The 25,178-nt window shown below is 38.0% G+C and overlaps 1 protein-coding gene across 1 annotated transcript in view; it reads left to right on the plus strand.

The window, feature by feature from the left end:
• ajap1 (adherens junctions associated protein 1) overlaps positions 1-25,178 on the plus strand; it is a 56,818-nt gene that overhangs the window by 13,306 nt on the left and 18,334 nt on the right. Inside the window, exon 2 of the mRNA XM_044352877.1 lies at positions 16,220-16,977. Coding sequence (XP_044208812.1) covers positions 16,220-16,977 — 758 coding nt within the window. The remainder of the gene's footprint in view (positions 1-16,219; positions 16,978-25,178) is intronic.

The raw sequence follows: 25,178 nt of genomic DNA on the forward strand, positions 1-25,178 counted from the left end.
GTTTTTCTAAATGTCAGACCAGTATGCTGTTGCACACAGATTCCAAGTTTAACAGTGAAACCATTTGTAACATAACAGCTCCACAAGCACTTTTTTTTTATTTTCAGCAGAAAATCAGAAGATCAGTGTGTTTTTTTCACCTCAAAGATCCATCTATTTTTAAAAAGAATTGCCGTTCTACCACATAATCTAATGAATATGGAAGAAAAACATTATGTAATTAATTTCTAGCAGTTCTGTGGTTAAAATTAAATTCCATTTATGGAGAGAAATCCCAGGAATCCCGGGAAAAGAGTGATTTATTCCTGGGAAGTAATCATTTTAAAATCATGGAGAATCCTTCAACTCTATCAGCAATGGCCAGATTGAGTATTTTGGTAGTGTGTAGTACCTTTGCTTGTAGTGCTTCTCTTTTACAAAGAGAGCAGTAGTTGAGCTCAATTGTTTAGAGCGTCCATACTTGAGGCTGTCTCAGCTTTACAGCACATCTCTGCTGACCTCCTCTTGAAACCAGTGATTATTCTGGGTCAGACTCTCTTAAAGCTACATGCTGGAATTAATGGAACTGGGAAGGGCAGAGGACTGTTATCATGCCCTCATTTTCTCATAACGCTGCAGTTGAGGCAAAAAAAAAAAATCTGCTTTCCCTCACTAATCCCAGAGGGGTCAGAGTCATTTCCATAAGATGTGAATGTATGTTTTCTGTAAGAAAGCAAGGCAATTACCAGTATATTAAAGGCGTCGCCAATAAGTGAGAGAGATGCAATTATTTACTGTGCTCCAGCCTTGTGGTTCATGTTTTTTTAGAGGTCATTTTGGTCTTTGGGGAGATTAAGCAGCATTTTCAGTTCCCTGAGGCTTCATGCACTTGTGATTTTACTGTGATGTTAATATGGCATGAACCCTTCTCTATTATTGAAAGCTGTTCTGTCTGTTATCATAGTGTGACAGTGCGTGATGTCATTTATGTACTGCATATTCATCATTTCAGCTGACCAGGTAGTGATCTGTGGAGCAGAAGACAGATGTGTTTCCTGGACAGTGGATTGGTGCACATGGAGACATGGAGTTCACTTGGACATGTATATTATTTTCTAGGCTCAGCAATAATATCATGTCAGGTTGTAAACATGTCTGAACTACTGATGCAATAACAACGTCCTATTGTCATAAACACATTAGTGTTTAGGTAAATTTTTCAAAATTCTTTTGTCCAGTGTAATGATTCAAAGCAATTTAATTTGAAAAAAGCATTTTAATGAAAAACTAACAAATTAGTTGTTTTGCCTGTTGTATTGCAGAACAGTGGAGCGGGTCATTGCATTGACATCAATTTGCACCAACCACATCTTGAAATTTAAGTCAAGTGTGCAGCGCTCGGTGTTCCCGGTAAGTTAGCATTAGCTTGGGTCCGAGGTAGTGGGGCATGTTTCCATATTTGGAAAGTCCTGGCTCCAAATGGAACCAACTGTAAACAGCAACTCTGGGCTTCAAACCAGTGCAGACCAATGGGTGACATTGTGCCTTGCTATGTCCATCTTTATATACAGACATAGCTTTCCAGACATAGCTGTAACAATAGCAGTAAGACTGCAGGCATTACAGCTAAAGTTGGAACTGACATTAGAAGAGAGTTGTTGGTTTTCATGGATAAAAAAACAAGGATGTAGTAGTGTTGTGTTGCACTGGGATATTTCCATGGGAGCTGTAGCTTTTCTGTACGCTAACAAGTTAATTGTTGTTTAACTTTGTAAAGCTTACAAAGGTTTTGACTAATGATACGAAGTATTGTATTTGAAAGTCATTTACAGTAAAAGTTTGGACACACTTAATAAGAAAGTGTGTCCAAACTTTGACTTCTACTGTATGTTAACATAAACTATATTTATGTTATAATACAGTATGGATAGAAAACCCCAGGAATACGTTTCCGTTTTCAAAAAGGCAGATAAGAGAAGCTCAATAAGAGATTACATTGAGTTAGAGGCTGGTTGAACAGCGGCTAGATGGAAGGTGACATCAGGACTTCAGCTCTTATCATATATGATTTTGCATACATTTGCTATTTGAAAAGTATTCTTACTAACATTGTGAAATTGATTTCTGTATACATACATACACACACACACACACACACACACACACACATACACACACACACATATATATATATATATATATATATACACGCACATACACACACACACACACACATATATATATATATATATACACACACATACACACACACACACACACACACACACATATATATATATATATATACACACACATACACACACACACACACACACACACACATATATATATATATATATATGTATGTATGTGTGTGTGTGTGTATACACATACATACATATATATATATATATATATATTCTCTTCTCTCTCACTCACACTCGAAGGGCCTTTGTTGTAATTTGATGAAGCAGTCAAATGCAGCTTGCTTTGCCAGTGGGGTCCAATCTGCACTCCTGTGTGCACTGCCCTCGCAGTGAGTCATCTGAAAGGAGAAGTGTCCTTGTTCTATGGCCTGGATGTTATCAGAGAGTTTTTACCCCCCAGAGGGGTAAGACTGCCACACAGCTCCTTCCCTGTTCTTTCTTTTCTTTCTCCATCTCTGTCGCTGTCTTAGGGTAATGTAAATGCATACACCATATCCCCCCATCTCTATTTTAAGAGTCTTCTCCCCAGTGTGAACGGGCTGTGCTTGAGGCTGGCAGAATCAGGGGAGGTGGAATGAATGGTAACACATTGTATGAGCTCTCACCAGCATCCCTCTGTATTTAGTGCATTACCAATCCATAATCCTTTAAAGTTGTTCAATCTAGCAACACAGCAACTGAAGATACTTACTAGTATGCCTCAAAGTGTATGATTTTAAAGGAAGACATAACCAACCCACATATCCCCTGGAGGCTTTTAAGGAAAGCCATGACAGTGTTGTGTTTTTGCAGGAATAAAGAGAATCTACAGACAACTTGGCTATAAATAACGTCTAATGCCATGATCTACATAGTCACAGAATGACAGCATGAATGTTCCCAACTGGAAACATATCTGATTGTTTAGACATTGTCTAAGAAAAGACAAACATCATATTCTTGCACATCTGGTCCTGTTTTATATATAACATTTTTCATTTGCAATAACATTTGTTTGAGTAATTGCAATTTTTGCCAAAATTTGACTTAATTCCTCAGAATTGGGAAGTTAATTTAATTACTAATGGTTTTGGTGTTGATCATCTTCCATATAACAGTAGTATCACAAGAGGATAACATGATGAGGTGTGGAGGGAGGAATGAGAGGTTTTTGTCAGTAGTATGTCGATGATCTCCTTTGGACACCGACTTTAAGGAGGGGGGGATAACAGCCCCTGACTAACCTAACCCACTATACTGATGTGGGTGTGGTTATGAGATACTGTGTTTTCCTATGAGTCCATAAAGGTACCAGAGGAACACAGGTATGGCTGCCAGCCAGATTCAGAGCACCTGGGCTCGGTGCTCCCATAGGATAAAAGGCCAACTCCCAGCGTTGTTCTGGCTCTCTTTCACCCAGACTCATCCCAGCCAGCATCTGCAAGCTTTTGCCTTTGTTTCCGCTTTACAACACCTTACACCCTACTGCTCACACATCACATTTACATCACTGATGTTACTGATTGTTACACTCCACATTTTGTAGTTGTGGTTATACTACAGATGTTTACTTTATTACAATAAATACCTTTATTTACCGCCATCCATTGTGTCTATTCCCATATTTGTCATGGCCTTGGATCCAGGTTATGACAGTTCATTGATTGATAATAACCAGATGTTTATTTGAAATATTGCAATTGTCATCAAAACAGGGTTAAGATAACCTGTGTAAGATCATAATCTGATTATGAGAAACATGGCTAAGATGGCCACTTACGGTTACACATAAAACAGCTTATCATGGCATGTTACTGTTTTCTGATTTTCATCATATTTTGCTTTATTAGAAATAAATTTCAACTGTCTCTCAACAGTGTGAACAAAGCCAGTCTGTACACACAGGTGATGCTGACTAGGTAATCTTTACTGTGCTGAACCCAGCAGTAGAATTTGTTTTGCTCAGTTTATAGGTGTTTGGTTAAGCCTAGAGGCTCCAGTTCCTGAAAGTGTTTATGATACAACAGTTCAGCACAAAAGCACGAATCATAGGTGGAGACGTTCCTTTATAGTTTGCTCTTGAAAGGGTTTTCTTGAAAAGTCACAGACAGGAAAACCTCCCCCTCTCTCAAAGAAAACATTCAACATATCCACTGGCAACTTACCAACGTGTTTGCAAATTGAATGTGCCCTAGTATTTGATAAAGTATATTGGGCTTGACAGCTGTTGCTAAATACTGTAGTACAACTGCACAGAGTTTTTCCTGGCTCAGAATGGGCCTATGGGGGAGCGACTACGCATGATAGCACGATCGGTCCGTGTACAGTAAAGGCAATGAGTCCGTGTTACCTTATTTGACAGACATCTATGCATTTTCCTGATATTTCTGACAATTTGATAAACAAAAATGTCTATTATGCTTGAGTAACCAACATTGTCTTCCAAAAAGCTCCGCTAGCTGTCTCTAGCTGTTGTCATTTATGAACTTGTCAGATCTCACAAGGGAATCAGGCAACCAGGTCTATGGAAACAAGCCCAAAAGAAGTGACTTGGCTCTCCAAAAATGAAAAATAAAAAATAAAAAACAGCACAAATGATCTTACCTTACACAGTGTGAGAGAGGCTACTTGATCAATTTATATATATACAAATATATATATGTGTGTGTATGAATTTATTTTGCATTTCATAAGCAACCATTTCAAAAATACTGTTATTTGCAATTTTACATTTTTAACTCTAAAGAAGTTGAAAAATCCAACTGGCCAACAAAAAATGAAGAATGAATAAATGAAAGAATGAAATTATTAAGTAATTATATATGTGAAGGCAAAACAAAAATATCTCGTCTGCCTTTTAAGCAAACATTAAAAAAATTACACAATGGACCTTTGACTGGCCATCTCAGTTGATGTATGGAAAAAAATTTGTCTCTTGTCCTTATCCTTGTTGTTTTTTCCTTTTAACCTAGTTCTGTTCCTGTTTGTTAAATCCAAAAAAAGAAAAACTTCCCTTCTTAGCGTCGTAGTCTGGCACCATGCATTTAAATAACATATCAAAAACATCTGCTAAGGATTTTTAAAGATTATGTTCTTGTTTTGTATTTTCGCTTTATTAGATGGGTATAGCGGAGAGAGACAGGATGGGATATAGAGAGAGGGAATGACGGGTTGGGTCTGAATCAATCCCGGGCCGTCGCGGTGAGGACCTAACGTTATGTGGTACACGCACTAACTGGTGTACCACTGGAGCGCAGCTAAGGATTTTAATGTTGGCTAGCACATGTGTGGTTTTGACAGCAGGCAGCAATATTTGACAACTTAGATGGAGCTCAGTCAAACTTTATTTAATGTTAGACATATAGGGAGCAAGCCCAAATAAGCAACTACACTTTAGAAACAAGCCCAAAAAACCACAACTGATGACTACAAATATTTGTAAGCGACTTCACAGGAAAACAAACCCAAAGTTGCTTATAACTTAGTTTATAGTATTCAAGTGCTAGGATTAGCCAGGAGTTCATACTTGTGCCGCTAACCTGGTATTTCCTAATTGAGTGTTCAGTGGGTGTCTGGTGTTGAGTAATGGGAAACGTTACTTCTGAAGGACAGTTTGAGTCAAGTTAACAGTTTGAGACAAGCATAGAGGCTGTATTATGTGTAGCTTGGAAAATAGCGATATGGAGCACTGAATTTTTCTTCTTCCTTGTCAGATCTCTTTTCTCGGGACTGCTGCTGCTACACTGAGGAGCTGCACCGTCGGGAGGTTTTGGAGGTTTGCACCATCCAAAAATAAAAAGAATCACAGGGCAGCCTGGTGAGGTCTCGGTGCTGGGAGCTGAGGCGAGAGCAGCAGATGCTGGTGGACAGTGCAAACCTCCAAAACATCCCAAAACTGCATTTCAAATGGCAGAACTCGGCCTATCTGTCCTGCGGTGCGCTGCGGCCGGTGTGCAGCAGTCAAAAGAAAAGAGATCTGACAAGGAGGAAAGAAAAGGGCAAAATGAGATCCCTGAGCTGTCAGACGCCCCCTCACCTCTAGAACAAGCAGGAGGAGATGGTGAAGAAGAGAGCGAGTGAGACAGAGAGTTGGTTTGTTGTGCTAATTCTTGTCTCATTTGTGGTCTGATAAATAGTCAATTCATTAAATTCAGTTCCCCATATCACTATTTTCCAAGCTACACATAATACAGCCTCTATGCTTGACTCAAACTGTTAACTCATAGTCCTTCAGAATTAATGTTTCCCATTACTCAACACCAGACACCCACTGAATTGAACATACAGTTAGGAAATAGCAGGCTAGCGGCGTGAGTATGGATGTCTGGCTAATCCTAGCGCTTGAACGCTACGCAGGGCATGTCTTGCAGTGGGAAAAACAGTGGGATCCATAACAACGCGTGTCAGATGTGTTCTCATCTACTGGGAATACTCCATTTGGTTTAGGTGAGGGGTGCAGGAGGCAGGACAAAAAAAGTACACCGTGGTTGTAATTCAGTGCTTTTAAGATTTTCACCAGAAATAAAGCAGCTTTTATTTTATGAGAAATCACAGGAAGTCCTCTCTCCCATTAGCGCTAGCTCCTTGGCGTATCTTTCAGGCTTAAATCAATGCAGCTTAGTTGGCTTATCCAGCACCAGCTGCATGTGTAAAACATAGCATCTGAGAGGACAGTGGATGAGAGGAGAGTTGACTGCTGGAAGTCAAAGGCGTCATATGTTCTGCTTGTTCAACAGTTTAATAAATTGCTATTAAATACATTTGGAGACGATTTGAATTGCTATTTTTATTTTCAATTCTTATTATTTTGGCGCTGGTGATTTTCCTTTGGCACTGGCTAAAACCTCTTTGGGGGGACACCAAAAATTCAATATGCAGTAAAAATCCCTTCTGCAGTATTGTTGTACCGGTGGCAGTACTCTGCAGCAGTAAATAGATTTTGAAACTTGGCAGCTCATTAATTGTGCATTTGTGATATCATTCCATCTCTGTGGTTGTTTCCAATGGCTGGACTTCAGTTTCATTATTATACAAGAGAGATACCCAGAAAACATTTTAACCATTCATCCATTGCAAAATTTTCCCTTTATAAATGTTTTTATTAACGTAAGTCGTAACAGCAAAACAGACTGAAAAACAGACTGAAAAGTACAATTTAGAAATAAATGATGGTGAAAAGCTATCTCCCAGTAGACATAATATACACTGACCTTACTGAAATATATCAACGCATGCTGTGACTACCAATTTATTTTGCAAAATGTGTCCCCTGAATGAGGTAAATCAGGTATTTGGGGGAAACAGATTCATCAAAACGTATTTATAATGGGTTTCAGTCCTTGAAAATATTACTCAATTTACAAACATGCATGTTGCGATCAAATGAAATAATGGATTAATATGCAACATATGTGTCTGTTTACATCCTTGTATCAATGGAAAAATTAATATGATTTTATTCATACAACTAAGGAGTACTTCAACTAGGACAGTGTTGCATCCATCTCTGCCAAAAATTAGTGTCTGTAAAATTTCCTCTGATGAAATGATTAGGCCAAGATTAGGCCATAACATTTTGGGTATAAATTGAATTTAATATTTATTGTATATCCACACATGACATCAAAGAAATTAAATCATATAGAAAAGTCAAGTTAGTGAAAACAAGTTAGTTATTGAGATGCAGTCAACACGTACATGCTCACAGTCTCATTTTAACCTCTTGCCGTGTCTGTTTGGACCCACCAGAGAAAACCACCCACTGCAGCTTGAAACTCTGTGAACTGTAGCTGGTAAACCTTTTCCCCAGTGGATCCTTTTTTTTTTCTCCAAGTGCCGTTTTTAGAAGTGTGTAGGAGAGACACGGATACCATAGTTCAGCGTGTAAATGCTCTATCAATTGCTAGTGCTACCCTGAATAAAAACACTGGTTATTTTTTGTCCTCTGAAATTGTTAACACAAGGCTGAATAGCAGCACCTTTCCCGGGGCAGGAAAAACCCCACTGAGAGGTTAAAAAAAATAAACCACTGATTCAGTCTAAATCCTGCCTGACAGATAGCGTCTGCCATCACACACAGCTTTTCAGCAGAGGTGGAGTCACCTTCACCAAGGCACCTTTCAGTGGCTGTGTTGGCTAGAAAATTATGTATACTCAGTGGCAGGGCTGTCGAGACCACGCTGATAAAATTTCTATTGGTGGCAGCTTGGGGACGGAGGATGAGGGGACTGAGGAAGGCATGCCTTTTTCACCTCCCTCAGGTGGGAAGCCCATCTGCTGAGGCCTCACTTCTGCAAACTCCAAAGAAGTTCTAATTAAGACCTACTTCGCACAAGTGATCACAGTGTGATGATGACACAAGAAGTGGGCCAGAGATGTTGTGCAGAGGATAATAATTAGGTGCAATATCTGATTAGCTGTAGAGATAATAGTTTTGTTTTACTGGGTCTAACATGACGCAAAGGATGAGTTCAAAGAGTCAGATAATCCTTCATTAGCCCCTTGTACTCTCATGACAATAATTTATATACACTATAAGGAAGGAATTTGCACTAAACTTTGACTTTTTTAATAGTCCCTATGTGTAGTGCTGCTTTAATGTATTCTTAACTGTTTTGCCACTTTTTGTTAAGCTTGACTTCTTATGATTACTAAAACATCGAGGCTCTGAAGCATTTTAAAAAGGCTTCTGAAAAGCCTTTAAAGTTGGCCTCATTCACAGAGACTATATCCTGCCCTTTGTTTCTTTGCTTATCAGTGCCCCACTGGCACATGGTTTGCAGAATTGCTGCGCATAATAGCCTACACAGCACTCAACTACTTTGATCTTTTCTGGGGGAAGAGCAGAATCATCAGGCACTAGGCACTGCACGCCTTTTTCAAGATGCTTGACATGTTGGAAGCCCTAAGTATGTGATGAGTTTCCTCTTCTTTGAGAAAAACCGGTGGCTGTAATTGGCCAAAACTTAACACATGCTTCCTGATTAGATTATACATTTAGATAATACTGATTTAGTCCGTATTTACCACTGCAAATCAGTTTTGTCAGTCTCTGTTAACTGACAACGTTTCAACCGAAATACATTGAAAATATTAATAATAAAAGCTGTAAAATATGTGTAACAAAATAATCTCAAAGGTCCACTTCCCGTGAATAACAGCACAAAAAACATTCAAAGCATTGACAGGGAGTAAGTGGACGGCTAGAAAAAGATAAAAGCCATAAAGAGACATTTTTGAGCAGAACAGAGACAGGGACACGATCTATACGGCCACCTGTGCCCCACGTTCCATACTTAGATCATGTGATGACACCTGAGCCAGTTGCCGCTCTGAAAAAGCTGGTAAATGGGCTTTTGAAACAAGATTATTTTGTCACACATGCTGTTTCTATGTTCAACTGCAAATTATGGTTTGTTGAATACTAAATCATATTAAAACTGAGAGGATAAGTCGATAAACCGATAGTTGATAGTCAATTGACAGAAAAGAATCTGAAACTACTTTGATTATGATTTTTCAAGAAAAAAACGTCAAACATTCAGTTCCAGCTTCTCAGTTGTGAGGATTTGCTGCTTTTCTTTGTCTCATAGTAAACTGAATATCTTTGGTTTTGGGGCTGTTAACAGGACAAAACATCAATGAGAAGATGTCACTTTGGACTCTGAGAGACTGACATCTTTCTGTCTTTCTGACATTTTATAGAACAAAGGATTAATCAAGAAAATCAGCAGATGAATATATAAGGAAAATAATCATTAGTTGCAGCTTGGAATTATATTCAGTATTAGCACAAAATATTTGTAAAAACCAGCCGTACATATCTATGGAATCTGCATTGGTGCATATTATTCAGTCTCTGTGTTTATGTGTTTGCATGGTGAACTGGCCTATATAGTGAATGAAACAGTGGTTGCTCTCTATGTGTGACTGTTTAAATTAGCATTTGCACATATAAAGGTTAGCCAACTTTGCATCCTATCACTGCTGACTTCATGCATGATATGTGTCATAACACTGGTGCTAATGCACGAAAAACACAGTTGCACTAGTACAAAGCGATATAGTGATATACAGAAAACAGTGTTGACTAGAAAATGTGACTAAGATGATGAGTAAAGCTTTGGTCATCGTGGGATCTTCATGTCAGTAAACTAAGTTGTAACTTATGACCAGGCCTAACTGTACCAATTCATGCTCTCCCTGGCATTTCAAGTGTGATACAGAGAATCTGTGTTGTGAGTGCAGAGCAATAAATTAACTCTGAGAAGTTTTATCACACCCTGACAAGTCGATCTTTCACATAAATTAACTTAGTACAGACTCAGTCATCCTCCAACTGCACAGTATAGACAGCTTTTTGCTGTCATCGGTTTTAAATATCTCCGTACGATACCCTTGATCTAATGCTACATACAGTATGAAGCAGAGGGAGAGAAATGGCACTGAAAACAAGAACCCTCAAACATTGCTCCAGCTGAATTCAAAGGTCATGAAAGAGTGAAAGAGAATAGGCTGAAAACCGTGCAATCATACAACAGTGGAAACGACAGTAGAGCACTTCACATGTCAACAATCTGACGTGGGATGTAGACAACATCCTCTTATGCAAAGCAACCTATATCTTCAAGGCATAACAGCCTGTATGAATGGCCTTTTTTTTATTAACCGCTCTCACCCTTTGCTCAAGCATTTGATTCAGGATTATGCTGTAAATCTTTTTTTACAGACTTCAAAGGCTTCCCTTCATTCATTTTGGTCTTTTGATGGCATTATGTTGGTTATGTGAGGTTTCCAGTTTCAAGGGCAGGTAAATGGTATTAAGTTCTGTGTGCAATGGATTACTCAGTCTAATATTTTTTCCTGTTTGCACAGCAGTGCAGCGTGGGTTTTGAAGAGAAAAGTGACAGGAAATCAGAAACATGTCCACTTTGGTTGCAGTATTGGCGAGACAGACACTGTGTGCTGTAACTCTACTGGCAAAGTCTTCAGTTGTACTTTGTAAAGCTTATTTTCAAATCTTTTTATGTGCAAGTATACACTTATTGGATAGATTTTTTTTGGCCATAGGCATGTTGTAAACAAAGCTGCAGAATGTTATTTATTTTTGACTAACTCTAAAATGCAATTTAGCTGTATAAATCAGAGCGCAATTCATATGCCAATAATATTGTAATAAAACAGGAAACCATAATTATGTGCTGCAGACTGGTTCCCAAGCACGGAGATCATGTGTTTAATTTGGAGTTTCTGTCAAGACCTAATCCCAATCCAAACCCTCCCGACAGTAGCATTTGTAGGAAGCTGCAGAATAAGTTGGAAGTAGATTTACTGAATATAGTACAGCTTAAACTGGCACAGAGAAGAGGGAGAAGTCAAGCTTGGTGAACCCTCCTCCAGTGCTTTTTCATATTTGGACTAAGAAGCATAATCCAAATATATTGCTCAGAAATATCACATCTTACATACATTGGCTTTCTGTTAAAATTCAGCATGGTTTGAGTTTGATGAAGGACAGCAGAGATTGGGATCCCAGATGCACAGACGCAAACATTCATTCACACTCTATGTGTTCGTCTCAGCTCCGGCTTTCCAGTATAACTGAACCAGCATGATGGATGAGCTAGATCAGTACTGTAGGTCCACATATACAAAAAATATTGTGTTTGTGTTTTCATCGTAGGAGTCTGCAATGCACAGAGATTTTGTTTTGTGAGTAGAAGACCACACTGCCTCTTTTATCTGCTATCTGTCAAGTCCTGCTTAAAATCATCATTCCAGCAAGTCTTCAGCTGACCTTCAAACCTGAGTCCTCCAGGCCAACAGACAAGCCAATTAATAGTTTTGCTCCATAACTTCACAGAGTAATTTCATTCCCTGTATGTCTGGCTCTAAAATAAGCTTGGCATACTGAGATCCAGGACTTGAAATTAGCCTGTTGGGTCACTTAATACTGCCTGAATAATGCATATAAAGTAGCTTACAGTCAACTTTAACTTCCCCCAGTCCTCTAATAAACATGTACATTGGAATATGCCCTCTTCTATCAACTTGCAAGTTTTCAATTTTTCAGCTGAATGTGTTTTTTTTTTTTTTTTTCCATGAAAATCCATCTGCCCGTATGCCCCACAGGGATTGCATGTACATTCACAATGCTCTGTGATGATAGAATTGTTAGGGGAGGGCAGTAGGAGCTCAGAACCAGGAGACGTCACAATCTCCACTAAAGGGATTCCCTGCCATATTGTTAGGGCTTAACTTTATACTGAAGTTAGTAATGATGGAGCATGTGCTCATAAAATAGGACACCAGACACACATTCCACCAGAAAGCAATCTGGTATGTTCACGCTGCGAATACTGCACTTTATCTGCCATCTGTGCAGTATACTTTCAGATTATATTTTCATTATGTGGGATGTCAAAGAATATTAGAGAATCCTTCTTAGATTACGAAACCACAGGTCTTAGAAAATATTATGTGCCACTTTATCTGTAGCATATGCTGCCCTTGCTGGAATTACAGTATATAAATGGTATGGATGTTATTATGTAATTATACCATGAAAGATAAAGATATTCCAGTTACTATCATGTATACATTAAAATCATCACATCCTATGGTTTGAAACCAACCAAGTTTTGGTATTTTAGTTTAAGATATGACTGAAATGATTATCCAATTATCAAAATAGTTGCTGATTAATTTTCTGTCAATTGACTATATCGAATAACCAACTAATTATTGCAGCTCTAAATTGTTTATCAATAATTTACAGCTATGTATTACAATTCTGAACAAAAGATAAAGGAGCAACAATAATGATTTAAAAGACAATAGGCAGGGTTAAGATTTTTATTTTTTATGTTTATCAGACAGCTGATTCATGTGGGGTCTACTATGTGGCAGCCAAAATACTACTTCAGTGAATCAGGTCTATTATACTTAAATTATTCAGTAAGATGTAATAAATAAAACACATTCATCTTTAAATGTGTTTTTATGTTAGAGTTCCACATTAGGGGCACTTAATTTCTCCATTATTGTCTCTAGAGTCTCCTGGTAAGCTATTCTTCAGCTTTACTTCAGTCTGGCAGACCAAACGTAGCAACCTGAGTGTTTGACGTCCTCTTTCTTCTACAAATCAATTAGGAATGATGGAGTAAATCAGCTAATTAAAATCTAAATGTGTCAGTGCTACAACAGACAATCAATAGGACAACAAATTAGGAAAGGGAATGACAACTAAGCAATGTAAATGTTACTGACTAAAAAAACGTTTTGGTAAGTTGTGTACAAATTCATAAATATATGCATTACTTAATTACAGAATACTGAAAGGAGATTATATAATGTTTCACTTAATTTGTTTTATTAATAGTTATATTAATTGTGTAATTTGTGTATTTGAATGTGAATGTGTTAATTAATCACTCAAACTGTTTTTATGCTCATTAATCATTAAATAATTAATCACAAAGCAAGTCAATAACAATTAGGGGGGACATCACAGCCCTCATAAGAATTTTGATATGATAACAGATGAAGTAAATAAGTGAATAGTGAAGAACAAACTAGCAGATTAACTGGGAGGCACTAGTGAGCATGAGCTTGTCAGAAGTTTTAATATTTTTGGACACATTGTACATCTTATAATCATAATCTGCTTGAAAACATTGGTCCTGATCGTGATACTAAGGATGATGTCGGAGTAGCAGTAAAAACTACCATAAAATAAATTATATTATCCTTAAAATTGTTAAGTAAACATTTGGAAAAATGTTAATAGGTGCTCTACAGCACCAAGGTTCCTGTTCAAGAGACATTGTTTTGACATGTTTTGTTGAAAATGATAATTTGCATTAGTGTTACTCTTCATGTATTCAGTTGTCGTTTTTATTTCTAATGAGAAAATGCACTCATTTTTCTCTAAAATTAGTACCCATCTTGATTTCAATGTCAATAATCTGTGGTCTTCATTCACTGGTCTGCATCTCATTACACAGGGTGACTCTTTTAGAAATCTTACGACAGGCTTGACTATCCAAGGAGTCACAGGATTCTCCTCTGTTGCCTTTTGTTGCCATCTGCACTCAGGCTGCTCTTCCAGGCTCCTATGAACTCTCCCTTATTGTTGTGGCCATGTTCAAACCCAATATGGCAAAAAAAGAAGATGTTGCATTAAAGATTCCAGAGATTACATTAATTTGAGAAAGTGCCAGAATGTCAGTCTGAGGTCGGGGTCATGGCACTCATAATACGAATTATTACCCATATTTTTAGCTTTCAATAATGCACTGACCTTGTCACTGCTCTTTCATGACCACATCAGTCACCATTTATGGCTCAATTAAAATGCCATTCTAAATTATCTATATTAGTTACAACTTCAATGAAAGGTAGGGTGAATAATAAAAGCATGGTCCAGAATCTCACTATTATTATCTACAAAAAGACTGACTGAATATATTTTGAATGTTACGTTGATTTGCCCTAGAATTTAAATTTAGCCGCATGTTATGATGGAGAGCACAATTCAACATGTTTTAACTGGTCTAATATGTATATATATTAAATTATATTTTAGAACTACTCACTACACCACCAAAGTCAGTGCTTTGACAGTAACATAAAAATCAAATAATGGTATTGTGAACAGAATATAATGATCATCCATTTTCCCACAACTTGCTAATTGTCTTATTTTTGCCTTAGCAACGAGAAAAACAATAGCCTGGTTTACTCAGGGTAGCAGGGCATGCAGTGGTTCAGAGGACAGTGCATTTTTGAAACAGCTGGCTTACAAGGCACAGCCTGTTTGAATGGTAGATTAGATTCCAATTGAAACTGATATACCTATGAAGTAGAAAACGGCCAAAAAAATATTTAAAATCTATAGCAGAGGTGTTATAATCCATCAAAACTTCATGAAACCTTTCATCTGGCTTTGTACAATCTCCACTCTATGTCCCTTTTGCTGAACATTTACACAACACAAGACACACTATAATGTGGATTTTCATGTGAGTAGAATCACTTACGATCAGATCACATTCTCAACAGAAGTCAAGTGTCTTGTCAAATGTCACTACAGCACAGCTAAAGTTGTTAGAGACTTGTAAAAACATAACTTGGTGATTCTATGATCGACAGATATCTTTGTATTGCCTCTGAGATTCGATGAACCTATTCACACTTTTCCATCTATCATCACCTTTGTGATGCCTCCAAAATGAGTGCTCTGTGTGAGCTTAAATTGGCCAAGGACAGCAGAGATGAAAGATAGTCCATAATGAGGTTTCTCCCTTAGGAATCAATGTGTAGCCTTGTCCCAGGGGCCACTGAAGGTTGTCTGTAAAATCAGTCTACGACAGGGTCCTAGCCTCAACAGGCAGCCTATCTATCAACTTGCCATCTTGTTGATGAACAGGACTGAGGTTTATACATTAACAAAGGACATTTCGGGACATACTTGGGTGATGAATAAATTAATGCAATAGCTGTATTGGTGAAGATTTCCATGATATACTTGTCATGCTGTGTCTACTGCCAGCATTGTGTGTTACCTCCCCGATCATTGCACTGCATAATCAAATTGCCCTTTGGGAATCAGATGACTTTGTGTCTGCGGGAGATAATGCAGAATATGATGATCAGCTAAACCAGGCCTGACCTTGTGTGTCGGTGTAATCATCCCTGGATTGATATGAATCTGTAACATCAAGGATAAGTCCTTACTGCTTTTGACAGCTGAGAGCAAAGAGTGCAAATCCATAATCTTTCACGTTTTACAAAATTTACTTTGTGTCTGACCTTTATACTGTAATTCAAGAGGCTGTCTGTGAAGCTAATTATTATTGAAGCTTAATTGAGTAGGAGTGTAAGAAGTTGTGGAGTAGAACTTTGGAGGGTGAATACAGATGTGAATCTTTACAATAGACTATTAAGTTGAAGGTGGGGGGTGGAGGGAACCTGATTTGTATGGCTGGAACATGTAGTGCACTGTGTCTGAATCTAAAACAGTTTCTCTCATTTACTTTCTCCTCTCTCTGCAGTCCGTCTGCTTTGAGGCCAGGCAGCTGTGTGGGGCAAAGGGTGTGGATCCTGCTGGCCATGACCCACCTCACCCTGGACTTCTCTGTGTGCAGCCCCCTCAGTCAGGGTCTGGGGATCAAACTCATGCCCAAACCGGTGCCTCGCTCGCGGCCTCGCTGGCAGCCCATCTGGGAGACGCCCAACAAGCTTCACTGGAGAACAGTGAGCCCTCTCGCCCGCCGCCTCCTCAACCCTATCCCTCCACCACAAGACAATAGGGCAGGGATAGGGCCTAAAATGAAGGGTCAAAAGCATCGGAAGCCAGCACATAAAGGACAAGCAGGGTGTAAGGAGTGCCGGTTAAGATACTCTCAAATGGAGACAGGTGATCCTGTAATCGCGGAAGCTCCTGCAGCTTTATCCAGTGGGAGCAGAGGAGACACAGTGAGGTTGTTACTTAGAGCCAGGAGGCAGCTCAAATGGGACAGCTATGACAAGTCTCAGGAGGGCCGGACTACCACGGTGGCCGGATATATCGACTGGGGACCCACAGGGACAGATAGCATAGATGACGATAGCAAACCGGAGCCCAACATTACGCTGTCCACCAGGGTCTCAACTACCACAGTGGCAACAACCACTAGTACTACAACCAGGCTCTCCCAAAGGACGTTCACTGTGGTGACCACACCAGAGCCCAAGAGGCTAAGCACCACCAAGGCCACTAACAACGTCGGGGAGACTGCCAAACCACCAAAGCCATATGGAGACCCACCAGGTAAGACGTATAAAACAGCTACATAGTCATCTAGTGGGAATTTCATGATTGATATGAATGAGTAAGCTAAAGAGATTATTGTTTTAGTTGCCTTTGGAATGTTTTTCATTTTATTTCAGTCACACTTTACAGACTCATAGGTCACCTCATGTCTTCAATACAAAACAGATACAGTGCTGTGAGGGTGTTCCCCCAAAGCCAGCACTGTCCAAACCTGTAGCTTGGGTTTTGTTCTGCAGGTTATCATCTTAACAAGACACTGCCTCACTTTACCTTCAACCAGACACAATGAAAAACTTCATGAAATCAGTACTGAAAAGAAATAAGAAACGTGCATGGCACAGAAATAAGCACCACTAATTTAGAGTGGTGTCTTGAGTGTATGGTGTCTAGATAAATAGGAGTTTGCCCTACAAAGTTCATGTGTCTTTGGCTTGTGATGTGATGAAGTATCTAAGGCTGACATTTGTAGAGTAGAAATATAAGTATACTCATAACTAGAATAAATTCAGAAATGGGCTTGTAGGCTGATCCAGTTATACCAATTGATCCACAGAGTGATGTGTACACATTCTGACAAGATCAAAACAAAAAGACTGAATAAGAAATGTCAAGTTTTTTCATTTTATACCAAAAAAGCATCAGCCAAATGTGTGCCCTTCATGGAGGCTGGACAAGCAAACTGAGTATGTGGTCCTGAAATTCTGAGAAGTGTGGATGAATGAAATAATATCACTTTAAAGGGAACATGGGTCACATAGGGGCAAAATTGTCAAGCACTACCACCATGGAGATCCAGGATATGATTGCAACTAGCAGTACCTCCAGCTTGGTTGTGCACACCAACAAGCGCAATTGACACATGTTCACATGTGGGAAGCCGGTGTGGGATTACATTCTTATCATTGCAGTACAGACTTCTACTGGACGGTTTGGGTGTCTTCGTTGGGGTGGGATCCAGGGAGATAGAGTGAGAAATCACTTGTATTACACACTTCTGATGACGCTCCTTGCTGGCAGGTGAAAAGATGCATCTGGTAACATTTTGTGTCATGAAAGTTGCACTTGTCTGTTAACTCCCTCCCCAGGTTAACAGGGACAAGGACTACATAGTGCAGGGAATTCCAAAATGGGGAGAAAATGGGGCTTAAATTGATAAAATAAAAACAAATAAAATTTCCCAGTTCCAGTCATACCTGTTTTCTGTAATGATGGTGCAAGCCAAACTCTTTTCACTTTCCCACTAGTGCACGAGTAATGATCTGTAGTAATGATGTACTTTTCATTATTTGATATTGTACCTTGAGAAAATATGCCACCTGATTCACAGAGAGAGTACTGGACCATACTGTGGTCCTCATACTTGAAATATTGTACATAGGCAAATGTGATTTCTTGGTCAGTCCCTCTGTGCTGTGGACACACAAACCTCCCAGCCCGACATAATAGATTTACCATTTCATTAAGTCCATGAGGAATACTGCTTTTTAAATGGACCATACAGATAGTCATAAAACATAAGTCATGTTTAACAACTTATGAACAAGCACTATGCTAATTGAAGCTTTTCCATTTGGTGCATTAATATAAATGTCATAAAATTAGGGAGTGAACAGTAAGGGTGATCAAAAGTCCTTCGCCACTGCCTCAATTAAAATGAAAAATGCCCTAAGGCACAGATCACTGCAGATGTATGCTGTAGATGTCCTGCTGGTAGAAAATAGCCTTCACTGATAAAATAAAATAACAAAATATCTTTCCCAGCTGAAGTTAAGACAAATATAGTAGACAGTAAATTTATAAGTTGTGTTGATGAGGGACTTCAATGTTTATGATAATTTCATTCCAAACACCTGAGTAACGCAATGGACATTTTTTATAGAGCTATGCAACAACAACATCAACCATATAAGTTTGGTGAAAGTTATGTTGCATCTACAGGGTCTGTCTCTGCTCTGTGGTTCTATTTACACAAAGATGAGTGATTGTGATTGAACTATACTGTATCTCCTGTATTTCTATAATAAATGTAAACAGCACAAGTTCCTGAACTGGGACCTCTGGGAAACTCGGCTCTCATAGCTAATATTACTTTGTCCTCTGAGTACTGGCAAAAAAAAAGAAAAGAAAAGAAAATAGGGAAACACTCAGCTGATGCCAGAACTAAAATGACTGTAGAAATAGGCTTTAATGTTAGTGGTCTAAATATATATTGTGCTTTGTGACTGAAGTATGTATAGCGAATGTGAAATGAAATGGCAGCATGTAATTGTCTTGTCAGCATTGTTATGATCTCTTCATTTTCACTTGATTGGGGGAGGTGAGTGTGAGACCACCTGTGATTTAAAATGATGGTTTGATAGTGTATCCTGGAGGAAATCAGTCACCACTAACTGAAAGCTGATGAGAGAAAAAAAAAAGCTCTGATTTTTCCAGCCGGCTGCACATTATTGTATCAATAAGCAGACTGCGTCTCCTCAGAACAGATGAATAGAATCACTTTTCAAAGCAAAGCCCGGGTACTTAACTGTTGTGGAAAACTTTCCTTTGCCTTCACAACACATTAACCCATGTCTGCCTCATATTGGCCCCAAGGCAAGATATAATTAACCACATAGTCGGCACAGCACTGGATTGCTGATGAACTGAAACTGTTACAGGAGAGGTGTTTCACTTTGTCTCTGTCTCTTACTCATATCTTTCCTACTTTGTCTTTGAGGGTGTTTATGGATACATTACATTCAATTTTAGCCTGATTAATGAAAACTTAGATCAAGAAAAGCTCATATAAACACCTTTAAGTGATTATCTTAATTGGAACAAGATGATTATCTGAGCTCACATAACAATTTAACACCTACAGTTCCGCTTGTGTCTTGTGATTTATTACAGCATTTATTTAATTCAGTTCAATTTAAAAATAATTTGTCCCTCAACGGGGAATTTAAGGGAAGTGGTTTTGCAAAGAACTGAAGAAAGAGGACACATACACATTGTACAAACGTCATACATATTGCATAATATAAAGATACATATATGCTCTCTACACGTGGAGATCTGAAGGTTTTTTTACTCTACAAGAAGAGAGAATTCTTAAATTGGTTATTTGAAGAAAAAGGATAATTCCGCTTTATTATAATTTGGTTCTTATTTTTGCAGTTTTAGCCATCACTTCTATTAGTTAAGAAAACATCATCTACTCAACAGTGTAAATGGGGTCAAAGAGGAATTTTATGTTTAACTTCAGTGTCCTCAGGACATTATAGTAGTGTGTTAGTTCATAACAGAGTTACATAAAATCTATATATAAACATCCTTTTATGAGTGTGATTTAGATTTTAGAGGGTGTATTAAATTCATTACATAAAATAACTGTCTCTGTCATCAGTCAGTAAGGCTACAGTATTACAGCACATCCTATGTCAGTGCTTATAACAAAGGGCTGCTTTGACACTACTGAGAGATGTTTTCTGTGCTAGACCAACCAAAACGAGTCTGGCTCACTTCCAAACAGATTTAAACAGGCGTATCAACTTCAATTTAAGGCTAATTGTGAGTGTAGGAGTTAGACTGGTGCACATGCTCACATTGTCATGACAATTTAGATGTATTACACTGAAAAATGCATAACTGGTGCAAAGACCATGTGTATGCATTATGGATGTCTGCTTTTGTGCATGCATAGACTTTCAGTCCTGCATCCACAATATGTCGAGATATAAGGTATGTGCGTTTGGCACCCAGCTGTTTGGCTATGTGGCTTTCTTTCCATTGTTGTGTCTTGTCATCCTCTAGGCTAACCCTCGCTGTGCCAAGTTAACTGTGACAACTATCTCAGGTGAATGATGTAAGATCTACTTATTTTCATGGAAATGCTCACACATTCCAATTTTACCATTTCAATGCAAGTGAGGCAGGATGCAAAACATGCAACTCCATGAACCCCAGGTGATCTGTGCTCATTGTGAAGGAAAAAATATAACTTGGGACACCTTAGGTTGCAATTTAATGCAGCTTTACACATCTTAGCATGTTAACCATCTAACAGCTAACTCATGCTACACTGAACATTTTCTTTAAATACTTTTGTATTTCCCGACTCCCCCTTTCCTTCTGTCTCTCTCATCCAGCATCTCCAACACAAACACTTCAGCTCAGAGTAAACCTCTGAAAGAAACGAACCCAGCCACCCTGACATCTATGGCATTTTCAGCTAATTATAATCTGAAGAGCTGATGAAGAAATGACATTTGGCTCGTAAGATTTATTAATATTTAATTATGGATTTAACATTTTTCAGTTGGTTAATTATTTTGTCTTTAACATGTCAAAAATAATGAGAAATACACAAGTTACCAAAGCCTAAATTAATATATTAAACTTGCCAACTCAGTTGGATCAGCAGTTATAATTTTTTTATAATGATATGAAAAATAAAAGAAACTGCAAAATGTTTGACAAACATTGGAGTATTCTGATAAATTACTAAACCAATTATCAGCTAATCAAATATTCAGATATTTGTTTCATCCATCCTTCTGCCTGTTTTCTGTACCTACTTACCCTGTTCAGGACTGTGAGGATGGAGCCTTTCCCAGCTGGCATTGGCCAAAATTTGGAGTCTGTTTTTTTAGTGCCAACATAAACTGGATCTGACCTAGTTGTGTTTCCTTATACAACTAAATAATAAGTTTTTAGAACAAATTCTTAATATGATTTCACAAAATAGGCTTCAGCCACTGCAGCTCAGAAAAAGTATTTATCACAATCCAGCCTCACATCGAAATGTGTAATAGCTACATTGGTCCACAGTGTAAAACGTATTCGTTTCACAATAACGGCTCTAAAATTGTGCGATGCCTACATTTTTTTTTTGTTGTTGTTTTTGGGGTTTTTTTTTGGCCTGTTTTGTTTTCTACTAGTCTGTCATGCATTTGAATCATTGTCTCTGCGTTGTGTAGTTATCTGAGCGGTTATGTCATTTCTGTTATTTAATGTAACTGTTTGATGATGTTCTTTCAATAAAAAACATAGATTTTAGAGCCTCTGGGATTAAATGAAATTGAAATCCAGAATTTGAAGCTTTGCGATTGGCTGACTGGAAGACTGGCCTGGAAGTATTTTCATTGTCATTGTGTTAATGTTTTCTTTTGATGATATCTTTAATATTTCTCAGCACAAAAACAGGAAAGTGTCCAACAATATGACAGGTTAATGTTAAAGCCATTATTTCTCTGATTCTGAGAAATACAGTTATATCTGAAATACTTACTTTTTCTTAACATAGATCATCTAGATGCAGTGTAATTACTAATTCAACTTTACTAGATATTTGATATATTCAGTAGATATATCATTTTACGACCCTATTTGCAACCCTGCTTTGCAAAAACTGTGGTGCTGTTGTATCAGGCTGCACGGTGCAGCTCTGGGGAATTGTAGTTTTTAAAAAATATTAGTGTTTTTCCTAGAATTGGAAGTTGTAAATACTGAATTGTGAGTACACTGAGGAGTTTAAGGGAATGGTAAACACATTTGTGTAGTCAGATTTTAAATATCTAATTGTTAAATGGGTGAAAATTCATTTTAACCCTATTTTACCCATATTTGACAGTGCCCCCAGTCGTTGACTATACTTACATGGTAGCTGAGGTCAAGAGCTCTCTATAACAGTTAGTCTCATGTCTGAAGCCCCTTTTGTTGCTGAATTATACACCTTCAAACATGCACCAAGGTCAAGGTTCAAAGGTCAGTATTTCAAAGCAGGTGTCATGTAGAATCTTCATACTGACATATGTTACTCTCCAGGTCGAGACCTTTCCAACGATGTATTTTGTTTAGCTCTACGACAAAGTTTTAATTTTCTCATTTCATGGACACAAATATCCCAGGCCTAGTTTCAGAGAGCAGTTTGATATAAAATGAAGCTTTTTGTTTGTTTGTTTTTTGTTGTTCTCTGGACAGGAAAATGGATTATATAACTCCCTCATCAGTGCTGGTCACTCATTGACATGCAAGAGCTTTCTACATGGAACTGAGACATGTACTTTTCCCTTTAAATGCACTTTAATACGCTGTGCTGCTAACTGCTCATTCTTTTTTCGTTTTTTGTTTCCTCTCAGGATTTATATGTTTTTATAATTTTTTTAAGGGAATTTTTAGATATACAGTATATCTTTATCCTTTATTCCTTCCAGTTGCACTACTGTGGGCTGGGAAGAACAGCATTTCGTTTTTTTGTGTATGCAAATACACAAGAAAATGACAATAAACTAAATCTTGAATCTTGAATCTTGTTTTTTCTTTTTTAGTGAAAATAGTGACCAAAGAAAGGCTCTGGAGGAAGCCCTGAAGTGCTTGGGTTAGAGTTTGTGTTAGAGTTAGGGCTGAAAAGACCAACCTGTTCTCATTCCCAAGTCATCAAATACTGACACATGCATCAGCTACAATTTACACAACTGGAGATTTCTTGTATGTTTATGATTCTTGGTTTTGGGCTTTTATCTCAGCATGACGTAGCTCATTCAATCAGAATCTTTTTATTAGCCAATGCAAGCATATGAAGAATATTTCTTGGCATTTGCTCCCAAAAAATGCAACACAGTAGAATAAAAAATAGACAAAAGTAAGGTAATAATAATAATGATAAAATAAACAAAGTAATAATAAAATTAAATTGAAATGTTAAACTGTTTATAGAATGGAATAGTAATAGTTTTGAACTGGGAAATAAAACTTGAAATGAAATATTGACTATACAAAGGAAATATGGACTGTGCTATGGACAAAGAAATGAAGTGTATGAAATATATGAAGGTGACAAGAGCAAAAATTAAATGTGACATGTGCATAAACATTTAAATGATGTATCAGTGGAGGTTGAATGCAATGCACAACCTCAAGTCCAGTTTGATGAAATATATGAAAGTGACAAGTGCAGGGATTAAATGAGAGATGTGAAATGTAATGTCCAGTTTGATAACCCCGTCTTCTTCCTGTTTATATGGCCATGTTACAAGATTTGATACAAACACACACACGCACACGCACACACACACACACACACACACACACACACACACACACACACACACACACACACACACACACAAGGAATGCATTGAAGTGCTTTATTGGATGAAGTGGCTCAATATTAATTGAGGAAGACTCTATGTTTTGAGAAAGATGAGTTCATATTAAATATACTCAGCCACATATTCTTGGAAATATAAAACTAAATGAGCAACTTCACTTTTACAAACACAGGCTATAAAACATCTTTTTGAGTTGTGGCCGACCAGCGTCAATTTGACATGGAGTGAAGCCCACCAACAACCCCAAACAGTAGTCGAACATGCCACGTTCGCCCACAACACAATGCCCTTCCTTAGCCTACTGCTATCAAAAACTGACAAAGAAACCCTTTATTGACTGAAGGAGAAGTAATTAAAACTGATGGCTTTAACATTAACCTATCATATTGTGGATCTTTCAAGGATACTTTCTTGTTTTTGTGTTGAGAAAAGTCAAAAATATCATTAAAAGAAAACCTTAACATGGTGACAGTGAGGAAAATAATTCTGGGCAGATCCTCCGGTCAGCCACTTAACAAAGATTATGAAAATAAAATGCACATTTCTCACAAGAAATGTTATCAAGACACATTTTAATGCGGAAACCATCTTAAAATATTGCATTTCCCACTGAGAATAAAAGGAATATCAACCATGTTGTTGTTGTTTTCTCAAACAGAAACAGTCATGTGATGTCGACACAGGCCAATAGAAAAGAACAGACCAAAAAAAAAAAAGTAGGCATCTCACAATTTTAGAGCAGTTACTGTGAAACTAATACATTTTGCGCTGTGATTTTGATGTGAGACTGGGTTGTTTATCATTGCTTGTCAGGCTCTCGGTAACAGTGAGATTACTGTATGTGTGTTCACCCCTGCAATAAATGGGCGCCATGGACTAATTCACTGTGACTCATGAATACTGTAGGCAACCAGCACAAATGTAAGCCATTAGTGTGCTTTGTCTCAGTTGTGTATGGCATGTGTGTATCATGACCATAATCATCTCATGCTGAGTGTGTGGGGGTGTGTGCACATCACTGTCAAACATGGATGCGTTTGTAGGGAGAGAGTAGGGAAGGCAATGACTCCAAAATGCTCTTCTCACATAGAAGTAGATATAATGAGC

This window comes from Thunnus albacares, chromosome 5 (genome assembly GCF_914725855.1).
Source record: "Thunnus albacares chromosome 5, fThuAlb1.1, whole genome shotgun sequence".
Classification (NCBI taxonomy): Eukaryota; Metazoa; Chordata; class Actinopteri; order Scombriformes; family Scombridae; genus Thunnus; species Thunnus albacares.